The sequence below is a fragment of the Neolamprologus multifasciatus genome, chromosome 20 (genome assembly GCF_963576455.1).
Source record: "Neolamprologus multifasciatus chromosome 20, fNeoMul1.2, whole genome shotgun sequence".
Classification (NCBI taxonomy): Eukaryota; Metazoa; Chordata; class Actinopteri; order Cichliformes; family Cichlidae; genus Neolamprologus; species Neolamprologus multifasciatus.
This window is the reverse complement of record NC_140458.1, coordinates 12,188,872-12,215,060: the sequence shown is the minus strand read 5'-3', so window position 1 is coordinate 12,215,060 and position 26,189 is coordinate 12,188,872. Positions and strand designations below refer to the sequence as shown.

General features: G+C 39.1%; 1 protein-coding gene across 1 annotated transcript in view; it reads right to left on the bottom strand.

Annotated features, from left to right (window-relative positions):
• Positions 1-16,655: 16,655 nt before the first annotated feature.
• Positions 16,656-26,189, bottom strand: part of LOC146494514 (cadherin-4-like) — a 249,844-nt gene continuing 240,310 nt past the window's right edge. The window contains exons 13-17 of the mRNA XM_085147303.1: positions 24,173-24,412; positions 22,821-23,057; positions 21,650-21,789; positions 21,402-21,566; positions 16,656-18,812 (exon numbers count right to left, since the gene is read on the bottom strand). Of these exons, the coding sequence (XP_085003429.1) occupies positions 18,606-18,812; positions 21,402-21,566; positions 21,650-21,789; positions 22,821-23,057; positions 24,173-24,412 (989 nt within the window). The 3' untranslated portion in view covers positions 16,656-18,605. The remainder of the gene's footprint in view (positions 18,813-21,401; positions 21,567-21,649; positions 21,790-22,820; positions 23,058-24,172; positions 24,413-26,189) is intronic.

Below are 26,189 nucleotides of genomic sequence, written 5' to 3'. Positions count from 1 at the left end.
AATTCTGTTTACCGTTCTCTTTCGTACATCCATTTCCTCACTTTATAGCACTTTATTAAGCCGGGACACCGTTTCTTTTCTTACTTTAATGGCTCAGCTTTCCTTGTCTTTTTCTTTTTAACAAGCAGCAGTGAAGAGAGCAGATACAAGCTGTAGCCGAGGTGCAGAGCAGAGCTCCACAGGAGGGCACTGGTGCACCACATTAGAACTGAGATCTATGACAGCTGCAGAACCTGAGAATTTGTTTGATCGCTAATTAAATATATATCTTTAATCACCACATGTTACTTAAAAAATAAATAAATGAAAGAGACTCTTACCCATCAAAACAGGAAGTTGGGAATGCGTTTATGTGTAACATTGGTCTGTAAGGATAACGGCTGTATTATCATTGTATACAAGCACTGACTTCATAACTTTAGCTGTTTAGAAGATCTAAGGATATTTATACACAAAAACACACACTCGCACACAGATGGACATTTCCGTAGAAGGATCATACCAAAGCACTTCCCCGTATTCCTTCAGATTTGGTGGATTTGAGGCTTACAGAGTTGTTTGTTCTGTTCCCTCTGCAGACAAGGTATCTCATGCCTGTAGGTGCCCAAACCATTGTCTTTGTTGTATTGATATCCAGGCATAGGCAGACTTCTAAGTCTTCTCCAATATGAGTTGTCAGGCTATATTTGCTTATGTTACTCTGGGACACCAAACTCAATTCCACTGCCTTGTTTGATTTTGCATAATGAGAGGCTGCTGGCTGCTCACAGGATAATGTCTTTGACTGACAGTTATGAAGATGAGCGAATATATTTCACATATTTTGATATATTCTAGAAGTGCAGTATACATACTTAAAAATGTGGTGAGCAAGGCTCCTTTGATCCCCAGTAGCACTTGCTTGCATATGGTTTAAATATAGTGGACACCTGTCCGAGGTGATTATGCATGACTTTGATTCACATGTACTTTGAAACTTCATCAAGAATGAGCACGTGTGTGTTTCATTGTTAATGTCAGCATGCTAACATACTCATACAGGATGATGCAAGTAGCAAATATTAACAGGGTGCCACCTTGCTAATATTTGCTACTTAGCACTTAAAGTAAGGTATAGCCAAGGATTAAGGGGGTGACACCAGTTTAGTTTGTAATCAGCTGCAAAGGAATCAGGAATCAGCTACAGAGCAAGTTAAGATTTTGACCTGTTGATGACATGTGGCAAAAAGTCATAAAAGTGCTAAATTTAGGTAACTCTAGTAGGGGCATTAAATTGTGCCTTTTCGTAGTTGGTGAGACAATTTACTTAAAACCACTGATGTGAGCTTTATCGTGAAAGAGGGAATGAGAAAAACATGAAGAACATCCTCGGGAACCTTTGCAGTGAGCGTTGGACATTTTATTTGCGGCCAAAACAGCGGAGAGGCAGACAGGCTCAGTGCTGACATTGCCATTCCTCAAGTCAGACGCTGCGGCTAAACAGCTTCTGTTAAATAAACGGTTTCTTAACATGTATCGTGTTTCTTCAACAAACCTGGAAAATAAATTAAAAGCCACAATGCTGTGAAAAAGTATTTCCCCCTCTTCCTGCTTTTTTTTCTACATATCTGCCACTACCACCAGGTGTGATGGTATGATGTTCTTTTTATAAAATGGTGTGTTAGTTTTATGCCACATGTAACGGGACTCAAACATTCCAGAAATTTCAACTTCTGTCTCGCTAGTCCACGTCATACAAGTTATGTGGATCATCAAGATGTTTTTTGGCTACTTTGCCACGGACACTGGGGCAGTCTCTTTCTTGTTGTTGAATTATGAACACTAACTTTAACTGAAACAAGTTAGACCTTTAGATGCTATTCTGGGGTTTTTGTGACCTCCTGGACAAGTCATTGATTCTACTCTTGTAGTAATTCTGGTAGGCCGTCCACTCCTGGGAAGGTTCACAACTGCCGCTAGTTTACTCCATTTGTAGATAATGGCTTTCACTGTGGTTTGCTGCAGTCCCAAAGGCTTAAAAATGGCTTTGTAGATAGATAGATGCCAGTGACTATTGTTCCTCCTCTGTTCTTGAGATTGTGGTATGATGTGTTGCGCTGCACCCCCTCCTCTGTCACACAGGTTCTATTTAGATGATTTCCCGATTGAACAGGTCTGGCAGTAATCAGACCTGGGTGTGGCCAGTGAATTTGAGTTGCTTTCCAAAAACGTGGTTAATCACAGTTAATTCATGATTTAACAGGGCAGAGCAATTACTTTTAAGTAATTAAGTAATTTTTACACGTAAGACCAGTTAGGTTTGGATACCATTTTTCCACTAATAAATTAGATCATTATACAACTTCCTTTTAAAATTATGTTTGGCGATTGGAAACATGTAAGTGTAACAAATGGGGGGAAAAAATAATTCAGGGAAAAAATACTTCTTCACAGCATATCGTCATACGTCTGTATAAGTAAGATCAAACTTCATCATCAGTAGCAGCAGCCTTTAAAGCCAATTCTTCCTTGTAGTCCTCCCTTGCTGGTCTGCTCAACAGTGTGCTTTCAGAACAATACAAAAAATAAATAAATATATAACTAGCGTGATGGGCCACTGTTAAACAGCTGGCTACCAACTTTACCACAGGGATCGGAGCAGATAAATAAGCATGCCCCACAGCAACAGTGAAAAACAGCAACATGTGCACCTGCTTAGTTGAAACTCACCATGAGTTGAAAACTCCAACAAGTCTGATGCCAGAGTTTGTTTGTGTTTTTGAGAGGCATTGCCTGACGGACGTTTGGGTCTTACAACTGTGAGTTGCTTTTTTATTTTGAACCCTGCTCCCATCACTGGAGGAGATGCTGAGGTGTTCATGCAAAAGGAGAGGAGCTTTTTTATGGCCCTCTAAAACATCAAGACACCAACAATAAAGCAAAATTATAGTTAAAAGGTCTGGAAACAAAGCCTATGTTACTATTATTATTATTAGATTTTAAGTTAAAAGGTCAGAAAATCAAAGGCTATGCAATTTTTTATTTATTTCCAGGTTAGGACACGGTTCTTGATAACGTTTGGCACATTGAGCTGAAACGACTGTGAGAGACATGTCCAACTGACAATCTGTTCAATCTTGGAATTAAATTCAACATTTTTCCCTTTTTTTTTTTTGGTTTGGACATCTGATATCTTTTCTTCGTACAATTTTTTAATTAAACATATGGTATAAAAGATTTTCACATTATTGAATTCTGTTATTTATATTTTTCACAGCATCCCAATTGTTGAAAATGGGACTCCACTTAAAGCTACCCGCTGTGTCTATTCTAACACAGCAGTGAAATGTTTTTCCTATGGGGACTAAAAAAGACAAAAGGCTGCAAATATCAAAGATTGGATTTGGATGTTGAATCTATAAACAGATAAATGTCAAGATTACATATTATCTTGCAGAATCGGAAATGCCAGTTCCATTTCTATGTTAATAATTTAGGGGGGGAAAAATCTCGTCTGTCTTGACATTTTCCAGCTGTCAGATCTGAAAGGTTTGGTTTAGGATTATTATCAGAGACATTCAGGTTTTTAAATACTTGCACTGTTTACTGCTTCTTCTTCTTTTTTTTTACAGTACAGTGTGTGCGAGTGTGTGACTGTGCATGCATGCAAGTGCATGTCTATGAATGGCAACACGAGAAAGTTGCTTGTCAGAGGTAATTTTGCTTTCAAGTTTCTCTGCTATCTCAAAGTTATCTTGGAAAAAAGAATTCAAAGAGGTGAAACAAGCAGCAGCCATAATTATCTACTCTAATTGCAGGTGTATGTGCATTGTTTTACAGCACCAATTTATCTGCAGCAGATCTCGACAAATCAGTTTTCACTGCACATATCAAAGTGCTAGCTGAAGACAAGAAAACTGTTATGGCTTCTGTTATGATTTTTCTGACAAAAATAGAATTTAGCATTAGCATTGAACCTATTAGCATTGAATTGGCTGTTTCCCCTCATGACTAACTGGTTGGAGTGGTTTTGTGGGTCTGGACTAACAGTACCTCAGTGACTTGGCAGCTACATGGGAGGCAAGTTCCAAAATCTAATTTTTCCCCTGAAAGGTCAGGGTGAGCCCGTGCTGGGAAACTTTCCGGCATTAAATCAATCCAGACCTAGACAAGCTCTCATCGCTAACAATAACATTACAACCCTGACTGATAACCATCCTCCCGCGATGCAATTTTCCTATACACTCGATGACATTACTCCTCGCAAAGCAGGCGTGATTATCCTGTGGTTTTTCAGTCATGTCAGTGTTTATATATATATACACCAAGAGAGCTTTGAAAACACACTCAGACCAGTCATCTATCTATCCATACCATTACCTCAGATTCTCCATCAGTGACTTTCATTTCCTCTATGATAGCCCGAGGATGTGGCAGACAGAAGAAGATGCTGGAAGAAGCGAATGGCCCAAGTCTGATTGGATATCCGTCTAATGGCTGCTTTAGTGGACTGCCGGACCACCTCTGGGGACACAGATGGAGCACGCATTGAGTGAAATAGAGATGGCATAGGCAGTCTGTGTTCTGAATCCTCTTTAAGTAATGCATTTACTCCGAATGATCCAAAGTGCATAGCTCTGTGTAATAGTGTAATAAGAATAAACAAATAGCCACACCGCATTGACTTTATTGTCTTACATCAATGTTGATTTATTCACAGTTGTGGTGGACTTATTGTATGCAGATTGCCTGATGCCCCTGAAGTGAACTCCTCATCTAATCCTTTCAGAGAATGAATGCACCATAGGGGCGGAGTGGGATCTCCAGAGAAATGAGAGCGGGTTCAAACAGTCAAACCACGCAGGGGAAACAATCACGAAAGTTTCCACTCCTTTCCACAAGTCACCGCATCGACAGAATGTAGTCGCTTCACGCTTTCTAAGAACCCGAGATCACACACCATTGGCAGGTGGAGTGTTTTGATTCATTTCAAAGAGGCATCTAAAGGCTGAGATTGAAACTGATAATCTGTCCTCCCGGGTCAGTGAGACCACACCTCGGAGAGAACAGCTGCAGCTGACCGCATTATGGCTGGCGAGGGACGGGGGTAAAGGAGAGAAGCTCTGGGCCCATAGTACTATCTGAAATCAGATTTAGATTCCATTCTTACATTTAAATCATATTATGCTCCACAGCTACTCACTGAGTAGCTATCTATCACTCACATACACACACTGTCAACACAATCTGACCGCCTGTCAGCACTTACCTACACTCAGGTTCAAGATATGGCCCTGGATGGAGCTGCTGTATTAACTACTGCTGTGGTATATTTTCATGCTTTGTTTGAAATTGCATCCACAACACATACGCACAAACCCAAATATTTTAATATCCATGGGCAGTAGTTATTTGTGCATCCTATGATAAAATCTTCAGATGAAATCCTTTTGTATAGCTGCACAATAACATAAAATAAAATAAAAAATCCATGTTCAGGCAATTTCTTTATTTTTTTATGAAACAATAAACACATTGCTTTCATAAATAAAATATGAAGTATTAATCTGAAGATGCTGCACTGGGAATTGGGGAAGTAGCTACACTAGGCTGTCTGAGAAAACCCTCGATAGAAAAAGTGTTTGTATGTTTTGGTGGGTGTGAAATGCCTTACATTTACATCCCCTTAGCGCTCGCTTGCTCGGTTGAAAATCTTCTATTTTCTTCATTTCCGCAAAAATAGGGTCTCAAGAGTTTACAGTGTACCTTATTGGGGACTTAGCTAATTGAGTCTCTATCTTCCTTTGGCTTGTTTTATGTTACCACTTAGCTCTTCTAACTAAATTTCTTGATGCTTTGTGTAATCGCTGCCGTCCAGAGCTGGAAGTTTCCAAGTAAAGACTTGTGATCCAAAAGAGATCTATTCCAAATCACTATTCTGCACAAATGAGACAATCTGTAGATAACCAATCCTCTCTACTTCATCATTTCTCCCTGACTGCTTAGCCTACAGATCACACCCACATTCCTCCTGCTGTGTTTATGACTGTTCCTACAGTAAAAGGTCAGCTGTTGATTGGTGTACTGTGTGACCACATAATCGAGGAGGAGGAGGATTTAAGATGCCTCTTAGATGATACATTGTTTGGCTCGTGGAATAATGTCCAGTATTTCAAAGGTTGAAGCTGACTGCAGTGCATGTTTTTTTTTCCTTCATAGGATGTTTCTTGTGCTGTCGTCAAGGAAAACTAACGATAAAGGTGTTACTTAAAATATATTCATACAGAAACTAATTAGAAATGTCACATTTTGATGTCTTTGTACCCACAAAATAACACCCGCTGAGGTTTGTGGGAATTTGTCTAAAGCTTTTGTCGAAATAATTGTAAACTACAAATTGCAGTAATAATGCTGAACAGGCAGGTGTTCGACATTTAATCTGAATTCACAGGAAATGCAGAGTTAAAACAAAGACAAGTGTTCTTTATATTTCCATCACTGAATGTGTCGCAAAGATCTTTTTTAACCCTTAGATGCACCCGTGGGGTTGTTTTTCTTTAAAATCTTTAAAATGAAAAGTTGTAATATATTCATATTCCAGGTATTCCTCATAAAATGAGTTTGTAACATGAGGCCATTTGCATTTTTATTTATGTTTTCATTAATTAAAAAAAATGCAGTTTTTGTATCACTACCCCACTCCTCCACAAGTGGGGTCAGAAATGACCTCAAGCAGTTCCTATGAAATCTTCTATGAAACTTTCATTCTTAGCAACTCTGAATGTCCCACTTACACTTCTGATGGATCAGGAATTAATTTTTACACAGTAACATGATTTATAGTCAGGGCTGCACATAAGTGGTCCGCAGGTGCGCATTTGCTGTCAAAATAAAAGTATTCCCGGATATTCTGAGAATACGCGCTTCTTTTGCCGTGGAGGAAAACCAAAGTAATTGCTTACGTAGCTTGGTTCTTCGACATCTTTAAGAGTTCTGAAGAAATGTCTGTCCTCCTGAAGAACATTTAATGTACGCAAACGCGCGTTCCAACTTCTTATCTGGTGCGCGTCTTTTATTTTGACAGCGATTGCACATCTGTGTACCACTTATGTGCAGCCCTGTTTATAGTTTTCGGTGCATTTCAAACATTGTCCTTTCTGATGTTTTTTTTTTTTTATATCTAAAGTAACATGGCTGCTATGAGGCCAGCTATGATCCCTGTGGACCTTGCCCTACAAATGATCCAGGATGGATGGGATGAAGAGCCCATTGGAGGCATTGACTCAGAATCTGATATCTAAGATATACAGGACCCAGACTATATGAAAATATTAAAACTCTTTGTTTTAAAGATTTTGAAAAATAACAACCGAGTTTATAGCAAAATGCATTGATTTTATTTGGGGTCATTTTTGAACCCACTCGTGGAAGAATGTAGGTATTGGTAGGTTGTGCATCCAAGGGTTAAAATGATGCCAGTGTGGAAAATAATGTGTTACTCCATTTTCTGAACTGAATCAGCATCAGCTACTTCATATTGATACTCGTGTATAAAAGGGCTGATTCTCTATCAACTCCTGACAAGCCAAAAAGACCTAAAGTTAACATAGAGTGAATACTGTAACAGACAGAGGGGGAGTTTGCGTTGATAATACCCATGTGACCAAGTGACTCCTTTAACATCAGCCTCCACAATCTTTTCTTCATTTTATAATGAATGAAATTAGCGCCTTTGTCTTTTCTCGCAGTATAATATTTAAGAGGATTACCTTTTTGTGTCTTTAGAACTTGAATCTAATCGTGACGATAATTTTATTTGTTTTTTATTTCACTTTGCTCTTTCTTTTCGTACAATCAACAGAAATTTCCACCCTCATTTAAAATCCATCAGCATGGGGTCAGTTTTTTCATTCACTTTAAGGCAATTAACCTATACTCTTTTGATTCTAACTACTCTTTTACAGCCACTTAACTGCAACAGTATAAATGCCAGAACTTTATAAATGGCTATTATTGCTCAGGTCTTCTATCTTGAACTCCCTGAATAGCAAAAGGATGACGTCACAGCAAGTAGTTTCTTTCTACTTCATGGGGTTGCAAGAGGTGGTACCACTGGTAAGTCCATAGCAGGGAGGCTTTGAGGTCAGACTATTAAGTTCGTGCACCCGCTATTATCTTAATTTAAACACGTGAAATAGGCTTTCAGCTACAGTAACATTAAAGACCATCTTTTCTCCGAAAGGAAAGAGGTTGACAAAGTCGAAGCAGCCAAGTGGACGTGCTACCAGCAGACCGTGGCTGTAATTGATGGTCACTTGGCATGCTCTGTGCGCCAGGCGATTTGTAGAATCCATAAAAAGAGATGTTGAGGTAATTATGTTTGTCATGATATATTGAAAGCTGGAATTGGCAACCTAATCAGAATGGCTGACAGCTGCAGCATGCAGATGCTATCAGACCTCTTGTCCATGGTGATAAAATGAAAGCGGGTCATTTTAACAGGTAACAGCTGTTCATTGCTAATTTGTTCAATTATGCGCAGAGAATATAGGCAACGGTTGATTCTCTGTCCTGAGGGACCTCCTCTCTCCTCCCCTTTTGCCTCCAGTGTGAGCTGAGTAGTGGAAATCCAAGATGAACCGAAGCCACAGGCATGAACGCTAGGGTCTGTGATGATACAGGATGTTTCTTTAATTTCACAAAGGACAAATTTCATGCAATTACTGGCAACAGATTTATTTTTGATTGATCAACGGGCTCTTTGTCTTCATGATGCCACGTTGGTAATGCTGTTTCATGGGTTATTACTTCTAAATCATGATCAACTGTGACCATAATAAGGTCTGTGAGAAAGCGGCATCAGTGGAAAACCATTCCAAGTGACAAACAGCAGCTCAGTAAGATATTTCCAGTGGTATCATCAAGGCAAACGGCAGCTTCTTTGAACGTTAGATCAAAAAACTTGACACTTTGTGCACACCTGTGATGCTCTTGGGCGCTTGATGGTTTATTAAGATCTAAAGAAGTTTTTTTTTTTAAAGTAGATTTTATGGACAATCTGAAATGTCGCAGAAATGTGCTTTCTAATCTAATTTCTAATGGAAAATCACCTGTGGTGCTGCTCAGGAAATTAATATTTCAATCATAATTGTTATTGTTCGGCCATTTAGGATTTGTTAGTTCACCAAAACCTTTAGTGAGTCCATTATTTCCGTAGCTTAGTGGGTTATCATCCATCTTGGTTAGGGTACCATATAAATTCATTATCACAAGATAGCGTGTGAAAAATTAAATTCACCTACGTGACGTGACAAAACTTGACTGCTGATGTTTCTATCTGGTTATTTTTATATGATAAACTTTGATCAAAATGAAATAAAGAAATGATCTGTTTTGCAAGTATCTGTATGACTTTGCATTATTTCTGTGTTCCAGTCCTTTTCTGGCTTATGTCACATCATTTACGTTTTTTGCTGGGTTCTTGGCCTCTCTTGAAGATTATATTTTTAATCTCGGTGACCCTTTTAACCTGGTTAAATGAAGGATATATAAAAGTCACTTTGCCAAAAACTGATTGCAACCTTGTGACAGCAATATTCTTTCTAGCTAAAAATGACTTGATATCATTCATAAGAGATAGGTTTGACTGATTATAGGTCGCCAACAAGTTATTTACAGCAGTTTAAAACCCAGCAATCACTTTTTGGCAAATACTGGCAGTTACTTTTTGGCACACCTTCAGTTAATGAGTAATTAAATCGGATAGACAGGTTAATGCATATTACTATTGAATGAGTTGATTTTTCTTGTGCTGCTGCCTGGTGTTGCTTCCAGTGACAGGATGTAGATACTTGCTCAGTAATAATAAAAATGATTACATTCCAGCTTACATCTCCAACACTTTTCCTTCTGAACCCTGTGATGCATTTACGGTGCAGATGTAAATAAAGTTTTTCTGGGTGGTGCTTCAGCATCTAACTAGCTAAGAAAGGGCATAAACAGAATAACCTGTTTTACGTGGTAATTTCATATTCAACTTTATAAACACCTTGACAAATTTCATTAGTTTCTCTAAGCATTGCACGATGTGACGCTGGGGTGAATTTGGTGGGCTATTCATTCCTAGGAAGATTGGCAACTGTCTTGAATGTTTCCCACTTGTGAATAATGTTTCTCACTGCAGAATGATGGACTTCAGCTTGTCTGGAAACCATCCTATAACCCTTCACTTTTATAGATGTGCTCACTGTTGCTGATGATTGTTTAATCAAGTGCTTGTGATTCGCAGTGCTTGGCTGCTACTTACCCACTTAATTTCTATTTCACACACCTTCTATATTTTGGCTTCATTTTTGATAAATAAACAATAAATAAACAATGTAATATATCATGCGTTGTTGTTCATCTGAGGTTGTATTTGAATAATTTTAAGACCTACTAAGAACCAGATGATTTTTATTGTCCTCACACATAAAACCTTAAATTAATAAGTCAACAAAGTGTGAGTCAACAAAGTTTGGTGTCACAACTTTTAAATATGAAGTTTAAAAAGAGCCATCCGAGTGTTTTATGAAGATAAGTATTTTGGCAGGAATGCTAGGGCATTAATTACCTTAATTTATGATGCCATTAGTATAACTATAATGCTAGTATAAATTATGTCTAATTGGCCTATCACCGGGATTATGGTAGGACATCAAATATCTCAAATTCAACGTTGTTTTGCTTTGAATTTTCATTTTGATTCATGGTAACAGGGTTTTTTAATCAAAGCATTCATGGTTTCTGACAAATCTCTGAAGAATAATTGCAGATGACATTTATAATGGTCATCAACACACCAAAACATTTTACACACAGGGATGAGAGAAGGTTAAAAAATAGATGAGTCATATACCAATTTGAGGCAATTTATTTGATGCTTTTACAGACTGCATGGTTTCTCAGACTCATCACCAAACACTGCTTTGGATTCTTTGTATATTTGTTGCTTTCATAAAAACAAAAGTGTTTCAAAGCAATTTTTTTTTTTTAGCAATAAATTGCTTTTCCAGTGTTTTTATGCCTATTTCCTGAACAAGCACCTGAGATGATTCATTCGTGCTTTTATGGAGTGTTAAGATTCGCTCATTGCGACCTCTAAGTCCAGCATGCAAGTACTCTGTTTTTAAAAGGTTGCATTTACTGTTGATGTCAGTTGCATTAACGTCATGAGATGCTTTGATCAGTGGTGGAACATACAGTGCTTAATCTCATCCACATTTTTTTATGACGACATGTTTCCTCAGGGCAACAGTTCCATTAGCAGTTGTGTGTGTCTATGTGTGTGTCTCCCTCAAATGAGCTGGAGGACGGAAGCCAAAAAAGGAAACCCAATCAGACAGGGACTTATATGTACATGTATGTTGTTAATGAATGAAATCAAGCTTCTGGTGGTATCAAGAGAAAGAGAATCTGCTGTTCATTTAAGGTATTTTTAATAAAAGATATGGTAAAACATGCATCTAGTGTTTCTCTATAAAATATGAAGGCAGAAATGGGAATGGGAAGAAAGAGCCTAGCCTAGCTTGTGCTAAAGTTAACAGAAATCTACCTAAATGAATAAAACTGGACCAGATAATTCATCTTGTTCATTCTATATTTTACCTTTTCCTAAGTATAGATTACATTACATCCTGATATATATGTTGACTTTTTTCAAAAGTCAACATATATACACATTTACACTACACTACACATTTGTGTTGTGTAGTGGTTAGCACTGCTGTGGTTAGCCTCCTAGCAAAAGAGTCCTGATTGTAAATCCATTGGCTGCCTGTGCCTGCTATGGCTTCCTCCTACAGACTAAAAACATGCATGTTAGTTTAATTGGTGACTCTTAACTAATAGATGTGAATAGTTGCCTGCCTTTCTCTGAATAAGGCCTCTAACACACTGGCAACCTGTCCAGGGTATGCCCAACTTCTTGGTTAGCCTGGATTTGACAAGTGGGAGGAAAATGAATGGCTGAATATCTATCTGCATTTTTCTAAACAATAAGGCCATCTGATAGGACACAAATCAGTTTAACCCACAAGCTATGGGCACAAAAGAACCCTGTGCAATTAAGAGGCTAAGTGCTTTTATTTCAGTACTGTATGCTTCGAAGCATTTTCACTGCGGACCCACTTGTGTTTCAGTTGAACGTCAACAAGTGAGTTTTCCATGCTGTGTGAAAAGGTTTCACATCTGACTTTGCATGCCTCGCTTTGATCTTGGCCTTAGAAGAAAGTTTGTACAAAAGGTTCATTTTAGAGACTCAGGGAACCAAATTTTTCCGCCTAGCTCTACATTTCTTTGTCTCCTTAGTTTCACACTTGATTTTATTTCCATCTCTTTGAGCCTTGCGCCTGTTGCTTTTTTTGTTACTTTATCCTGCATACCTAAGCATACATATATTCTCACACATGAGTTAAGACTTAAAATAGATCCCCTGGCTGAATATTGAGTGTAGGATAACACATTTTTTGTATGTAATTAACTATAATATTTTAATAAGGCGCCATTCATTGCCCACAAAGTTCTTCTCAATGTGTTGCACAGCTATTTACTGTATGATAAAATGACAGATATATTGAGGACCTGACAGTTTATCTATACCTTCCACGTATTTTGATCACGTTAAATAGCACTTTAAATTCCAAAAGTTGTGACTGATAATTTAAGCAATATTCTGATTTTACAAGACAGACAAGCATTCAAACCCAACACGCCTGTTCAGGTACCCAGAGAAAATCCAATGCGAGCTCCAGCAGCAAGTTGAACACAGAAACCTGTTGCTTGGAGGTGATGATGCTCACCATACAAATTTTCTCTCTGCCACTAACAGAGAGGGACACAGTTTTATATTTGTACTTATTAATGTGCTAGTAGAAAATTTCTTTAAAAAGTATTGGAACATGTTATTTGCTTGTGCTACATATTCATATACAGAATCTATTATCTCAGCCAGGAGAGCTTGCAGTCTTTGGGCAAGCCAATCTAACCACCAGCATACTGAAGAGCAGATATCAGACTGGGATCAATATTCTCATCTGACTCTTGATAATAAAGCAAATAAGGACATTTCCTGAAATGTTGAACTCATTTGAGATAAGATCTCTTTTGGTCAAGTGTAACATTATGAACATTTAATCTCTTTTGAGACACGGGGAATGTGCTGACTGGAAAAAAATAATAGCTAAGGATGTAAAAGCAAGTTGCAGCTCCGATCCATATCACGTGTAAACCACACACATGCATAAATCCAAACAGTAAAAATTCAGCATGAGGCAATTCTGATAGTGTTGTGACTCCTGCCTGAATTAATCCATTCTGACTTACCTGTCAGAAAGTCAGATAAGTCAACCTGTCAGCCCAGCAGCCTGACTGGTGGGAGAGCAGGAGCGGGTTTCGCTTTTCCATCAGTTTTCTCGTAGTTTGCAGAGAAGATTTGTGTGTTCATGCGTTGTTGTGTAAGCAGTGTGTAACAGCGGGGTTTATTCTGTCTGCGCGTGCATTGGCGTGCTCTGACAGGTCAATCAATGAGGAGATGCAGTCTGCTGTTGGTTCATTGAACTGCTGTGGTAAAAGGAGAGCAAGTAAGGGTCATCTCATCCTGTTCCTCATGCTGCTTTGACTGCTCGGATTGATTGCTAACCGATTTGTATTTCTATTTTTATGTTACCTCCGATCTGCCTGATAGACTTCATCATTGCAGAATTTTTTTACAATGGAAATATTAATAATTACTTCAATATGCAATGCCAGAAATAAAGGAAATGAAATGAAGATCTTTGTGTTTTTCCTGTCCGCATTTCATCTCCCTTCTGCTTGGAAATACTTCATTATTTCACCTTGGAAGATGGCTCTGTCAGGCGCAGCTGACAAATGAACAGCCTCAGTTGTGTTGATCATTTTAGCTTACATTTTTTTCAGTGCTGGCACTAAACCTAATTTGAAACACGACATTCAATCATCAACGTATAAAGGGATGTGAGGCGAGGCACATCATCATTTCTAATTCTCTTTGATTCTAATTCTTAGTCTGTTGAATTGTTTCCAGTAGTTCTACATGCAAATAACATGCAACGTTTTTTTTTATTCTTTCAAAATTACATTAAAGGCTTTGTAAAAAGACTTTAATGTCATTTACGTGAAAATATGCACATTAAAGAATATCACTGTCCTAATGTTTAGTGTAAATTATATAGCTTTCTTATCTGCACAAACAATCAAGAGTGACAATTTATTGTCGTGGAAAAAATGCGTAAGAGAAAAACTTTTCAGCGTACAATTTAAGACTTCTTTCAAAATTAAAGACTTTAAGACTTTTAGACCACATTAGCACTTTAAAAACAAGATGAGTGTGAGGAAAGGCGACACGTGCAGGAATCAGCGGGTGACAAAGAAAAGACAAGAGGCAGTGTTCTTACAAGGAGGGGAAATTTTTATTTATAACACATGGTGCTGACAGGGAATCTCCAGCTCAGCGTCTATATTACAAGGTTGATCTGCAAGGCTGCGCATGTACTGTACGGTATTTGGAAACCAAGATTGCAGTGGCACTATAAACACACGCTTGAAACAACAGACTCGTTCCCTTTTGGTTTTTTTTTTTTGGTTGTTTTTTTCTTCATTTTTTTTTTTTACAAAATGGTACAAACAACAATACAAAATATTTGTGCTGTTGACAATTTACAAAAGAAGTCTTTTGACTCAATAACTGTGCAATTTTTTTTTAAAGTTTTTTTCTTTAATCTCCTCCATTTGAAATAATGTGACTATGGTACACCAGAATGCCTTCTGGACTGCAGCGCCTGTCATGCGGGCTGCAACACTTTTTGAAATGTAGTATGGTTACTGTAATAGAACTCATCTGTCCATTATAAAAAAGACACATGCAAAAAGCTCCAATTGTACAGTTACAGTTTGGCTAACTTTGTCTCTTTAGCTTCAAGCAAATACTACATTATGTACACTTGGACTTGAATAGCATTAGGATAACTCTTATGAAACACTGCTCATCTTTGTGTTTCTAGCCTTTGCAGGACAATAGTTTGGCTTCTGTCGGAGCGTCCCGTCACGCATGTGTCCATGGTCAGGCAGTGTCCAGAGTGAGATTAAATGTCCCTTAACCAAAACAGAAATCAGGGTCGGACTACAGCAGTGCAATACTTCTTTCTTCCTTCAATCTTGTTTGTTAACGTTTTCCCTCCATTTAATAGAGGGACAAGACAAGTGGACCAGGTAACAATTAATGGCCAAAGCCCCGTTATTTCCCCAAATAAACGGCATTTTAATGGGGAGCCAAGTCTGATGCAATCCACTGATATATTTGCTGCTGTGTAACTGTGAGTCATTAACATTCAGTATTGTAATGTCATTGCGTTATCTAAACATGGCGGTTCTAAAGGTCAGTTAGGTTGTCTAAAGTGGGGCCTCGTGTTCTGTCTGGCCCTGAATCTGGTCTGAATGTCCAATAAGAAAGTACGAGTAGTCTGTGAAGCATGTCTTTATTCTACAAACACTGGATGGCCATCAGCAAAGTCGCAGCTTTACTGCTGGATTAAAACAACGCTGAACGGGCTCATATATTATAGAACACTCACATATATACAGTAAGGCCTAGAGGAGTGAGTGTGTGCTAGTATAGACTGTACAAGTTGGTTTTAAGTGGAGCCTTTTTGCTAAAAATGAAGCAAAAGTTGAACAGCGACACGAGTATGGCTGTAAGCTCTTACAGAATCCTACAGATTCTTTTAAATGCACATGGCTTTTTGTGAAATATAGTTTGCCAGGTATTTGTTTTAAACAAAACTATGGTGAAAGGAAATGCAAAGACTGCACGGAAACAGGTAAATCATGTCATCAAATGTATAAAAATGTTCCGTATATACAACACTTATGTCAGAAATAATCACAAATAGCAGAAAGTAACAGCTGTGTTTATTTTGTGTAGATATTCTGGAGGCTGAGGAGCAGTCGGATAGATAAGAGCTTATCCAGCTGTAAGCTGGGGGAACCACTCTGTTTCTCATGTCTGAGCTGAGAGCTGCGCTGAACATCGCCACTTTCTGGCTTTACAATGCAAGGTTTGACCTACAACTACCTAATTTTAAGAGATTGTTACCCTGTTCGCCTTATTAATTACACTTATAGATGCTGCTTTCCCTGTTCATAGTTGAAAATGAACGTTTTAACTTCTCTTCAATTTGCATAAAAATACATTTATCTCATCACAAGTCAACTTCCGTACATCCACTCTGAGAGCATACTTACTTTTTCCATGTCATCACTTTTCACGTTTATACTTATACTGTATTTTTAATCTGTTTAAACCGACCAGGTGAAGAACAACTGAAAAGCAGCAGCAAGAAGGGGGAAAAAAAGAGTAAGAGTCCCGGATCCTTCTTGTCATATCATGTGAATGTGACTGTTACTGATATTTCCACGAAGCAGTCATTATAATCATTATTTATAGACGATCTGGTCAGTTCACATGGAGCTCAAACGAGCCACCACTGAGAAGCGTTTTAATTTGCACTTGGAAGATAAGGAATGATTAAACCTTTCTATCTGTAGCCAGCGTCTGGTCCCTCTGTGAAATGTTTTGGGTATTTAAATAACATAAAACAGAGACTAAAGCTCTCCCCCCCCCCCCCAGTTCTCTTTACACTGCCCTGAAATATGATTACAAAAACCCACGGGTAGCGCTGCTTTTTCATTAAGTCACAACAAAAACTGCCTTTCAAAATGTCTGTCTCATAGAAAAACGTTATTACTGAAGCTTTAGTTTAGCTTTTTCTGCTTTGATAAAGTGCAGAATTTCTTATACTTTCCCTTCTACTAACTTCTTTTTAAAAACCTCTTGAACTCAAAGCCAAAAATTTTAGGAGAAAATTTCAGATGAATGAAATGCTGCCTGAAAAGAGACAGATTGTGAAGGCACTAAGTCCCTGGCTGAGGCTCAATTCCCACAGTTTCTCTGACAGGGACCAGCACCAGAGTTTGTATATTAAAAGTTTGTTGAGAAACAACAGTGAGTCAACAGACGGATAATGAAAAAAAGGGAGACAGAGGGACTCAGAATGGGGCCTGGACAAGATAACTGTTCTGTAAGTAATGCTATCAGAGCTATTTAAAGTTATCTGGTAGTTTCTTCATAAATGTACATTTAATATAGTTTCTGTGGCGCTTTTACTGCATGATAACTGGTGCCATGTTATTACCTTTAGACGCAAATATCTTGCATCTAAGTGACGAAACGTTTCTCCCACTGAAAAACGCTACGTCCAGATGAAAAGGATCAACCTTTTGGGATTTGGATGCACATAAACACGCAGACTTTAAGTTATCTTAAAGGCAGAATCATATTAAATACCTTCATTTTCCTAAATAACCCTCACCTGTACATACATAGTTAAACATTACAGAGGTAACACGTGTGACTTGTCACACTTTAAATTTAGTAACAAGCCGTATCGAGTTTTCGCTGCAAACGCAGGGAGCTCAAAACAAACACAGCTGCTATTGAAGCCACGATAAACAAAGACACATAATGCATTTCTTCTCTAAGACAGTCCTGTTATGTATTTTTGTGATTTAATTCATCACATTCAAGTTGGCTGTGATCTAGGAGCACAGATATGCCTGACTTGAAAAGTTAATGATTTGTCCATAAGTTACAGACACACTGTAGGCCTATGTACAGTACGTCTAGCATAAAGCGCCCTCGTTGGCCAGTCACCACTCCTCTGAAACCAGTACTGAGATCTCCCGCAGCTACCACAGCCCTGCACGACGGGAGAAATGACAAGGGAGGTGTGAATTAAAGGGTCAGGGGGTCATATGGGGGCGTGTAAGTCCAGAGAATGGCAACCAATCCTGAGTTAGCGGGAGTCAGCTAAAATACGCACCACTGAAGGCACTTTTTTAAACAACAGTGCTTCTGTTCTAAGTAATTCAAGTTCAAGAAAGAATAAACCGAGGCCCTTCGTGCAGGAAGGACTTTCATATCGATGTTCTTGTTCTCCTTTTCTTATCCTTTGTTTGCCTCAGACAAAGCAAGCAGCTCAACCTAAAGCTTCTTCAGAGAGTCGGGCGGGGGCTGACAGCGAGGGAAAAGCGATGACCCTCGGGAATAGGGAACAGCTTGAATCGAAGAGGGGTGAGGATATAAAAAAATAAATAAAAATAAAAGGCTACACAAACATAGGTAAAAAAAATGAAAATCTGACAAGAAGAACTTAAACCTAAATCTAGCATATAACATTCAAATGGAACAAAAGCACAACAGTTTGAAAATTAATGAGAAGTCTGAAAAATCAGAGCTTCCATTTCAGTCACAGACAGGCTTAGAGCAGGAGACGGTTGAGAAGAGCACCCGAAACTGACTCATGGCGCTGGTCCTCTGTGGTGGGCAATTTGATTGGTTGGTTGGTCAGTCCGTTGGTCAGTGTGAACATGTCCTTGTTATCTTGTGTTCAATAAGGATGTAATAGCCCCTTGTTTTAGGGGTCAGAGCATGGCAGGCCAGCTGACGGGACAAGGATGTGTGTTTGCGTGTGTGTGTGTGTGTGTGTGTGTACGCGTGCGACTGGGCAAATTTAATCATCATCCCCTCCTCCGTACATGTCAGCCAGCTTCTTAAATCGGGGGCCCCAGTCATTGAGGTAGTCATAGTCCTGGTCTCCTGTGCTGGAGGAGTTGAGGGAGCTGACAGAGCCAGCGGTGGAGCCGCTACCCTCGTAGTCAAACACCAGCAAGGAGTCGTATGGAGGAGCAGTAGGATCGTTGTCTGCTGCTCTCAGTCCCTGAAGAAGACGGGAAAGCAGAGAAGTCAGCTGTTAAACTGTTGCAGTACTTTATGTGATTTGTATGTTGAGCAATATTCCTCAAAGCCATTAAACTCAGCTTTGCATCAAACTGACATTTAATGTAAATCATGCCCTCATTTATAGCATATTTGTGTATATACTGTAGCATTGCATAATTAAAATAATGTCAGCTTGTTCAAGGTGCTGTGAATCGTACCTGTTGTATACATGGGGATCTTTAATGTACCCATACTTAACATTGTACAAAATCATCTTTATGTTTAAGTAAAACTATCAAACATTACAGAAATTTATGCATTCATATAGTTTTCATACCTCTACATGTACATGCGAAGCTAATATAAGAACCTGATTGCTGCAGGTTTTACCTAAAAGCAGCTGGGTAGCATTGTGGTAGTGTCACCTTTGAAGCAGCTGAACAGAGTTCCCAGACACTGTGCGGATAAACAGTCAGATGCTGGGAACCCGAACATGAATGGATGGAGTTATCAGAAGCCAAGATGACAGACATACAGGAAAGCTCCACCAGAGGGCAAGAAAGCAGAAAAGCCATCAACATGTGTGCCCTCCCAGTCATCAGAAATGTAGTACATAGGAGGCACGATCCAAGATGAAACACAACACAGAGGCTGTGATAATGGCAGCAGGAGCACCAGATTCATACACAGGACCAAAGGTGCAGAGATGCCTCCGGCAAAGTCCTGCACATTAGTGCAAGCTCGGCGAGTTTAAAGGACCATCTTTGCTGCACACCGATTAGATACACTGAGGACGACAGAGGTAATACCCTCCAAAGCTTAACTTGGCGAAGAACAACCGGATTCTAAATAACAAATCAGCAGAACAGAGTCAGAGGGAATCTGTGATAGATATGGCAACCAAAGCTGAGAGTTAAGTCTTAGAGCATCCACAACATATATGATAATAGACCAGTTTGACCTTTGTTTTGCATTGTTCTGTTTGGTTTAGGATCTTCTAAATCATAGTGCATAGAAAACCACAATAAAAATGTATTCTTAAAGATTATGCTCAGAAAAAAGGCACAAGAAGTGAAAATAACTTATCTTAAAGAATTACTAGTTATTTTTAGAGGTATGTATCATAGCAAGCTAATTTAACAACAACAAAAAAAACTTTTGCAGGATCCACAGAAGGCTTTTGGTAAATATCACTGGTTGTAGAAAGTATGCTGCATCCTAAAGGACTTATCTCACGCTGCTCATCAGCTGTTTGAATGTCTGCCCTCAGGCAAACTTTCCAGGTCCATCAAAGCACGCACTACATGATTAAGAAACAGGCTTGTTTGTTTGTTTTTTCAAATCCCAGATCCATCATCTCACTGAACTCTGCTCTGAAATCACACACCATAAATCAGTAACAGACCAATTCAATCAGCACCTGCTGCAATACTATTTATTATCTACTATTTATACACAATCTTCTTAGACAAGTGCGGTATTTTTTATAAAACTACTGTGGCCACTTTTGACTCTCTTAAAAATATCTGAACATCTGGAACGGTGTTTGTATCTTTTATATACCTAATTCAGGTAGTTCTAGGTAGTGTGCAGAGTTGTTGTGTTTTTTTTCTTCTACATAGTGACAATATAGAAATTGCGAGTGTATATGGTTGGTGTTGAACTTTGCTTCTCAATAACAGGCCAAAAGTTACTGAGCCTCAGCCACAACATTATCAATATTAACAATGATAGGTGAACAAGTGAAGTTTCTCATGCCCTTACGTGTCATACTGTTTACACAGCACGATTGGCACCTACACAACCTCATTGTGTAGGTGCCAATGATTGATCCGTGAATACAAATAGAAAACTCAGGAGCTCTTTATTTCAATGTGCGATCATCCCTTTTCATCAATACTTTGACACAGTTTCATAAATAAGATATGACGGGGTCTTCATGTTATCTGGCAAGGCTCGATTCTTTGCTCGCTTCCAAGAATGATAAATTGGGGCCATCGACCTGAAGGTTAGCTAGGTGAAAAGAATGGACTTCATCCATTTCAGTCACATAACGAGAGATACTATGGATAGAAACCTAAAAAGCTTCAATCGGTCTGGGCATAGTGCATGGCAGAAACACCATGTGTTTGCTGTGTTTGTGTTTAACTAGACTGCTGAAGCGAGCTCAGGTGAGTGCATGTGTGAAAGAGAGAGAGTGAGAGAGAGTCAAGGCTGGATGGATCAAAGCTGAACAGCTGCCAACACCTCTCGAGTGTGAACGTGTTGTCACAAGTCTGTCAATCAGCATTTTCTCGCATCAGTGTTCCAACGCTGGAGTTGTGTGAGTGGACAGTGCTCATTTGTACGTGTGTGTGCGTAAATTAACCCGGCACGGTGAGAGGAGCTGTAACATAAAGCAAAACTTGTCATTCCCATCACCCTGGTAGAGTTCTACGTTTTGAACAACATTCAGAATAAGTAATCACGTTAGGTGTCAGATTGATGGGAAGTGAAAGTGAGTGGGCCATCTTATAGCGGGAACAAACAGTCTAATAACAGTGGAGCCATTGTGCGTGCAAAAGATAATGTGTGCTTTTAAATCTACCTCATGGATGAAGTCTCCGATGTCTCCGGGGTGGGGAACAACAGGTCTGATTGGATACTGGGACTCTGGGATGATCGGACGCTCATCCACCCTGCGGACACCAGGCGGCTTGCTGATGATGTGCTCCAAGGAGTCGGGCTGCTGCAGCTGGCTTAAGTCATAGTCCTGCAGAGAAATCTAAGTAAAGTACAGTCCGAAACAGAACGCGTATTTGCGTATTTGAGCAAGTGCATCTCTCAGGATCTCACCTGGTCCTCTTCTCCTCCTCCCTCTTCATCATACTTGAGGATGTTATCCCTGACATCATCTTCGGGGTCAATGAGCAGTTGCTTTGTCTGCCTCTCCTTCTCTCTGCGCTTGATCCACACCACAAACAACAGCACCATGCCTGCAATGATACACACATGAATGTGAAAAAACCCTATGGTATGTTGCAACAACCTCTAAAAAACTAACTAAAAGCAGACAATCAGATAAGTAAGTAGTAAGGCTGCATATAAGCACAGAGTGCAGATGCTAAACATGTATAGCGTTTAATACGTTTAGCACATTTGTATCGGACTTGGCACCATTTAATTAAATGTCGGTTTTACTAATGCATCCTGAGGAAGCTGTTTGCCATTCGTCTTGAGGGATAAAAGACCGTCAAGAATAAACAACCTAAGTTTATGTTAACATGACAAACTGCAAAGTACAATGACATAGCTATGCCAACACAAAACCACTTAGGGAGCCGGTTGGTGGATGAATGGGCCCAGCAGGCAGATGGCTGCTACTCATAATTTATTTCCTCCAAACAGTCCCTTTAACCACAGCCACTATGACCTTTCCCTACTTAATCATACGGTTAACGTTTCAGTAATATGAATCATGACGAACAATTTTTCTTTGTTATTGCGTTTCAGTTTTTATCCTTAAGTTTTTTATCCTTATCTATCTATTTATATATTTATGGTTATTTCTGTGTGATCTTGTGCTTGTATATGTCATCACTGCAAAAGCTTGGTGTGCTGTACTTGAGTAAATAACAAGAAAACAGATTCAATTAGAATTCTGGGTTAATAGGAGTTATAAGATAATAGAAGATTCTAAATAATCTAAACTTTTAAAACATTTGGAAAAAAAACCCCTTACAGTTGAAATGATCTATTGGGATGCCATACATGATAGTAGCATTTTTTCCCTACCAGGAAAAGAACACAAAAACATCTCATCCAGAGATGCTGGATAAGATTCAAGCACTCCAGGCATTTATCTATTATACAAACTGGTGCTGATGTTATTGTATTGTTAAATATTTTATGTCTGTGCCATGTACTACACTGTTTTGAGGAATCTAATCACAGACAACTTTTCACAGCAAATGTGTGGGTACGTGATATGTTTGAGAGCATCGCTGAATGAATAGCAAAAACTCACTGAGTAGTATGATAATGCAGATGAGGATGGAGATGATGGCTCCAGTTCCTAGGCCAGCAGCTGCCACGGCCCCGAGGGTGGTGCAATCTCCGTTTTCATCGCAGGGACACACCTTAACTTTGATGACTGACCTGTTGGACAATGGAGGGTTCCCCGAGTCTGACACGATTACAGGGACTTCATACACTCCAGGCTCTAAATATATTTGATACCGCAGACTCAAACGGGCAAAATCACCTGTAAAGGGAAAAGAGACATTACTAACAATCACATTTCATTTTTCAAAAGGATTATTTTTTTCCTGGGTTACAAATAGTTAAAATAACCGTATCCTCAAAAGTTGATTCTGCTCATCTGGATGTAGCGTTCTCCCACTGAAAACATTACATCAAGATGAACAGAATCAACTTTTGGGGATTTACACCTTTATTCTGCAACGCAGTCTGAACTCTTAGGCAAGCTGTCTTGTGATTTCTTTAAGTAGTCTTCAGAAACAGTTCTGCAGGCTTTCTGAAGGACACTGAAAACTCTTCTTTACATGTTGACTATCTTTTGTTCTGTTTTCTGTCAAGATGATCCAACACTGCTTCAATAATGTTCAGGTCTGGGCTCTGGGGAGGCCATTGTGTATTTTCTTTATCCAGATATCTTTTTACTGCATTGGCAGTGTGTTTGAGATCACTGTCATGCTGAAAAATGAAGCTGTTGCCAGTCAGATGCTTTTCATTCCATAAGAACCATTGCTACTAATTTTAGTCCAATTTTTGAGTAATTTGGCTTCTTGGCAGCCACCCTTCTACTGAAACCATTTCTGACGAGGCTTCAGTCAAAGATGAATCAACCAAAAGGCTAGATACATCTCTCAGGTCCTGTGTCAGGTCTTTGCTAGATCTTTTCCTATTTTTTAAGGACATGACCTATCATGACCTTTTGTTCAGTTTCCTCAAATTTTCTAAGGACACACTGCACAGCTCGCTGGTACATGCCAAGTTTTTTGTTAAAATCTCTTTGAGAATCACCTTGTTGGTAGAAAATTACTATTTTATCCCTGTCATACTGTGCTGTGTGACATTTTTCATTGGTTCAACTAAAGAAATTTGAACAAATTATATGTTTGTGTGACAGGGTGCTAGTAAAAAAGTACTTAACGATGTAATAAGTATGGCTCCTTGGAAGCAAAATAAAAAGAAATGGTAAGCTACTCAAGACTTTTGCACAGCAATGTACATGAACGTGCACATGGTTAATAAACGCGTAAGGAGATTTTTGATGCACTGTCAGAAGAGAAAAAAAATAAAATGTTTTTTTAATTTTTTTAATTTGATAATTTGTCTTCAGTGGTAACACCTTACCGCTGATCCTAGAAATTGTCCAGTTACGGCGGATGGTGGTGGGAAACGTGGGCAACTCGAAGACAAAAGGTCCAGCGTTGGGGTCTGTGTCGGCGTCAGCGGCAGTGATGTTGACACCGTTGATGCTCCTGTACGTCCTTTCACAGATCTGAGACTCTTTGGGTATGAGTGCTGGGGGGTTGTCATTAATATCTATCAGATAGATCTGCAGTGTGCCTGTGCCGCTGGCTGCAGGAGAGCCTTAGAGCAGAAAGAGAGAAGCAATAATATCACGACAGGAGGAAAACATGACAAGAGAAGATGTGTGCAGTGAAAGGGACAATTGAAGGGGAAGAGAGAGATGTCGAAGGCTGGCAGAAGTGAGGGAAATAATGAAAGAAGATGAAAAAGAGAGATACAAAAAAGGAACGAGAAGAGGTGATTGGAGCATTGTTCATTCACAATGACGATGAAAAGGTAGGAATACTGTGGAGCTGCAGGAGAATTTCTACACTTGACAGAAACACTTCTGACAGTTGTGCTTTCCAGTTCTTCTTTTAGTCTTACAGCAAAATCAAACCCATCACAGTCAATCCAGATGGCGGCACGGCGCATCCAATCTTCTGGAGCGAGTCTAGGTACAATAATGATGACTGTAACACAACTAAACAAGTCTTTGTCTATGTGTATTACACTGTTATACGAGAGTCGTTTACCATTTTGGACATAAAGGTACTTTTATTTGAAATATTAACAGTACATTGCTTTAAAACAATTAATGGGACATTGTCAATGCACATTGACAGTCCTTCACTGTCACACAGACAATCAGTTAAATACTTGAAAATAAACACAGTATACACGTGTGTTTATGTATTAAAAGTAAATCTCCATAGAACGCATGCAGGGAACATTTAGAATGTAAAATAAAGGTGTTGTTGCAAACTAAAAGCAGTGCTGCATCATTTTTAAAGTGAGATCAAGTTGTACTAAGAATCTAGGTGATTTTTTTTTCTGTGTTGAACTCTCAATGACTGCACTAGACTGGCTCATTTACCATTTTTAGGTAGTAATCACATTTTACATGTAAATCCGCAGTTATTGCCTATTAGCAAGGTAACAAAATTGTGACATTAAACGCTCTAAACTTTACACCAATGTTGTTCTGACTCTTTGTAAATCTGTGGAAATTGTCGAGGCAACTTGGTGTGATACTGATGTAGGCATGCCATTGTAAGTGCTGCTTTAACTACAATAGTGTCAGCCTTGGAGTGCAATAACATGCACTGGTGCACACAGACATGCTCACACTTCGTCTACAGGCACAATCTAGACGCTTCTGCATTGACCGAACACTAAAACAGACCATCAGCAACTGCATTATGGAGAATTGGGAATAAGAAATAGACACTTTAAACAATCAGGGAGGGAGATAGCTGAGCAAAGTGATGAATGCATGAATGCGTATGTGCAGCAGGAAAATGTGGCAGAGAAACATCTTAAAAAAGGGTGCTTAGCGGTATAAAGCTCAGCGTTGTTTATTGAGTGTGTGTCAGTGGGTGACGGCCCTTAGCTTTCCCCAATTAGGAGTCATTTCCCTGTCATGCCCCACTGGCCCAGTCATCACATGGAATCAAGCGACCCCAGGGCTCATCTCTGGCATGAGATAAGGGCAATGTAATTTACAAAGATTTATGCAAAGCTTACAGATCTGCCAATTAAATGTGGCAACAGAGCAAGACGTTTGCCACAAGAAGGGTGAGACACAGCTGAAGACAAGGGTCTGGAGTGAGTCTGTTATCAGTTCGAGCTCTGTTTGACTGGTAACACTATGGTTTTTCGATTGCTTCATTAATATCAAGTGATTAATAAAGACATCAAGACGTCACTGATGAATATAATACGTTTTAGTATCTAGAGACATTGTTTCTGCCATAACTGGACAACAGGCGTAAAAGTGAAAACAATATAGATGCTCACCTCACACACAGTTTTGCACAGTTAAAAATTAAACCAATGGGGGAAGCGCCTTAAACAT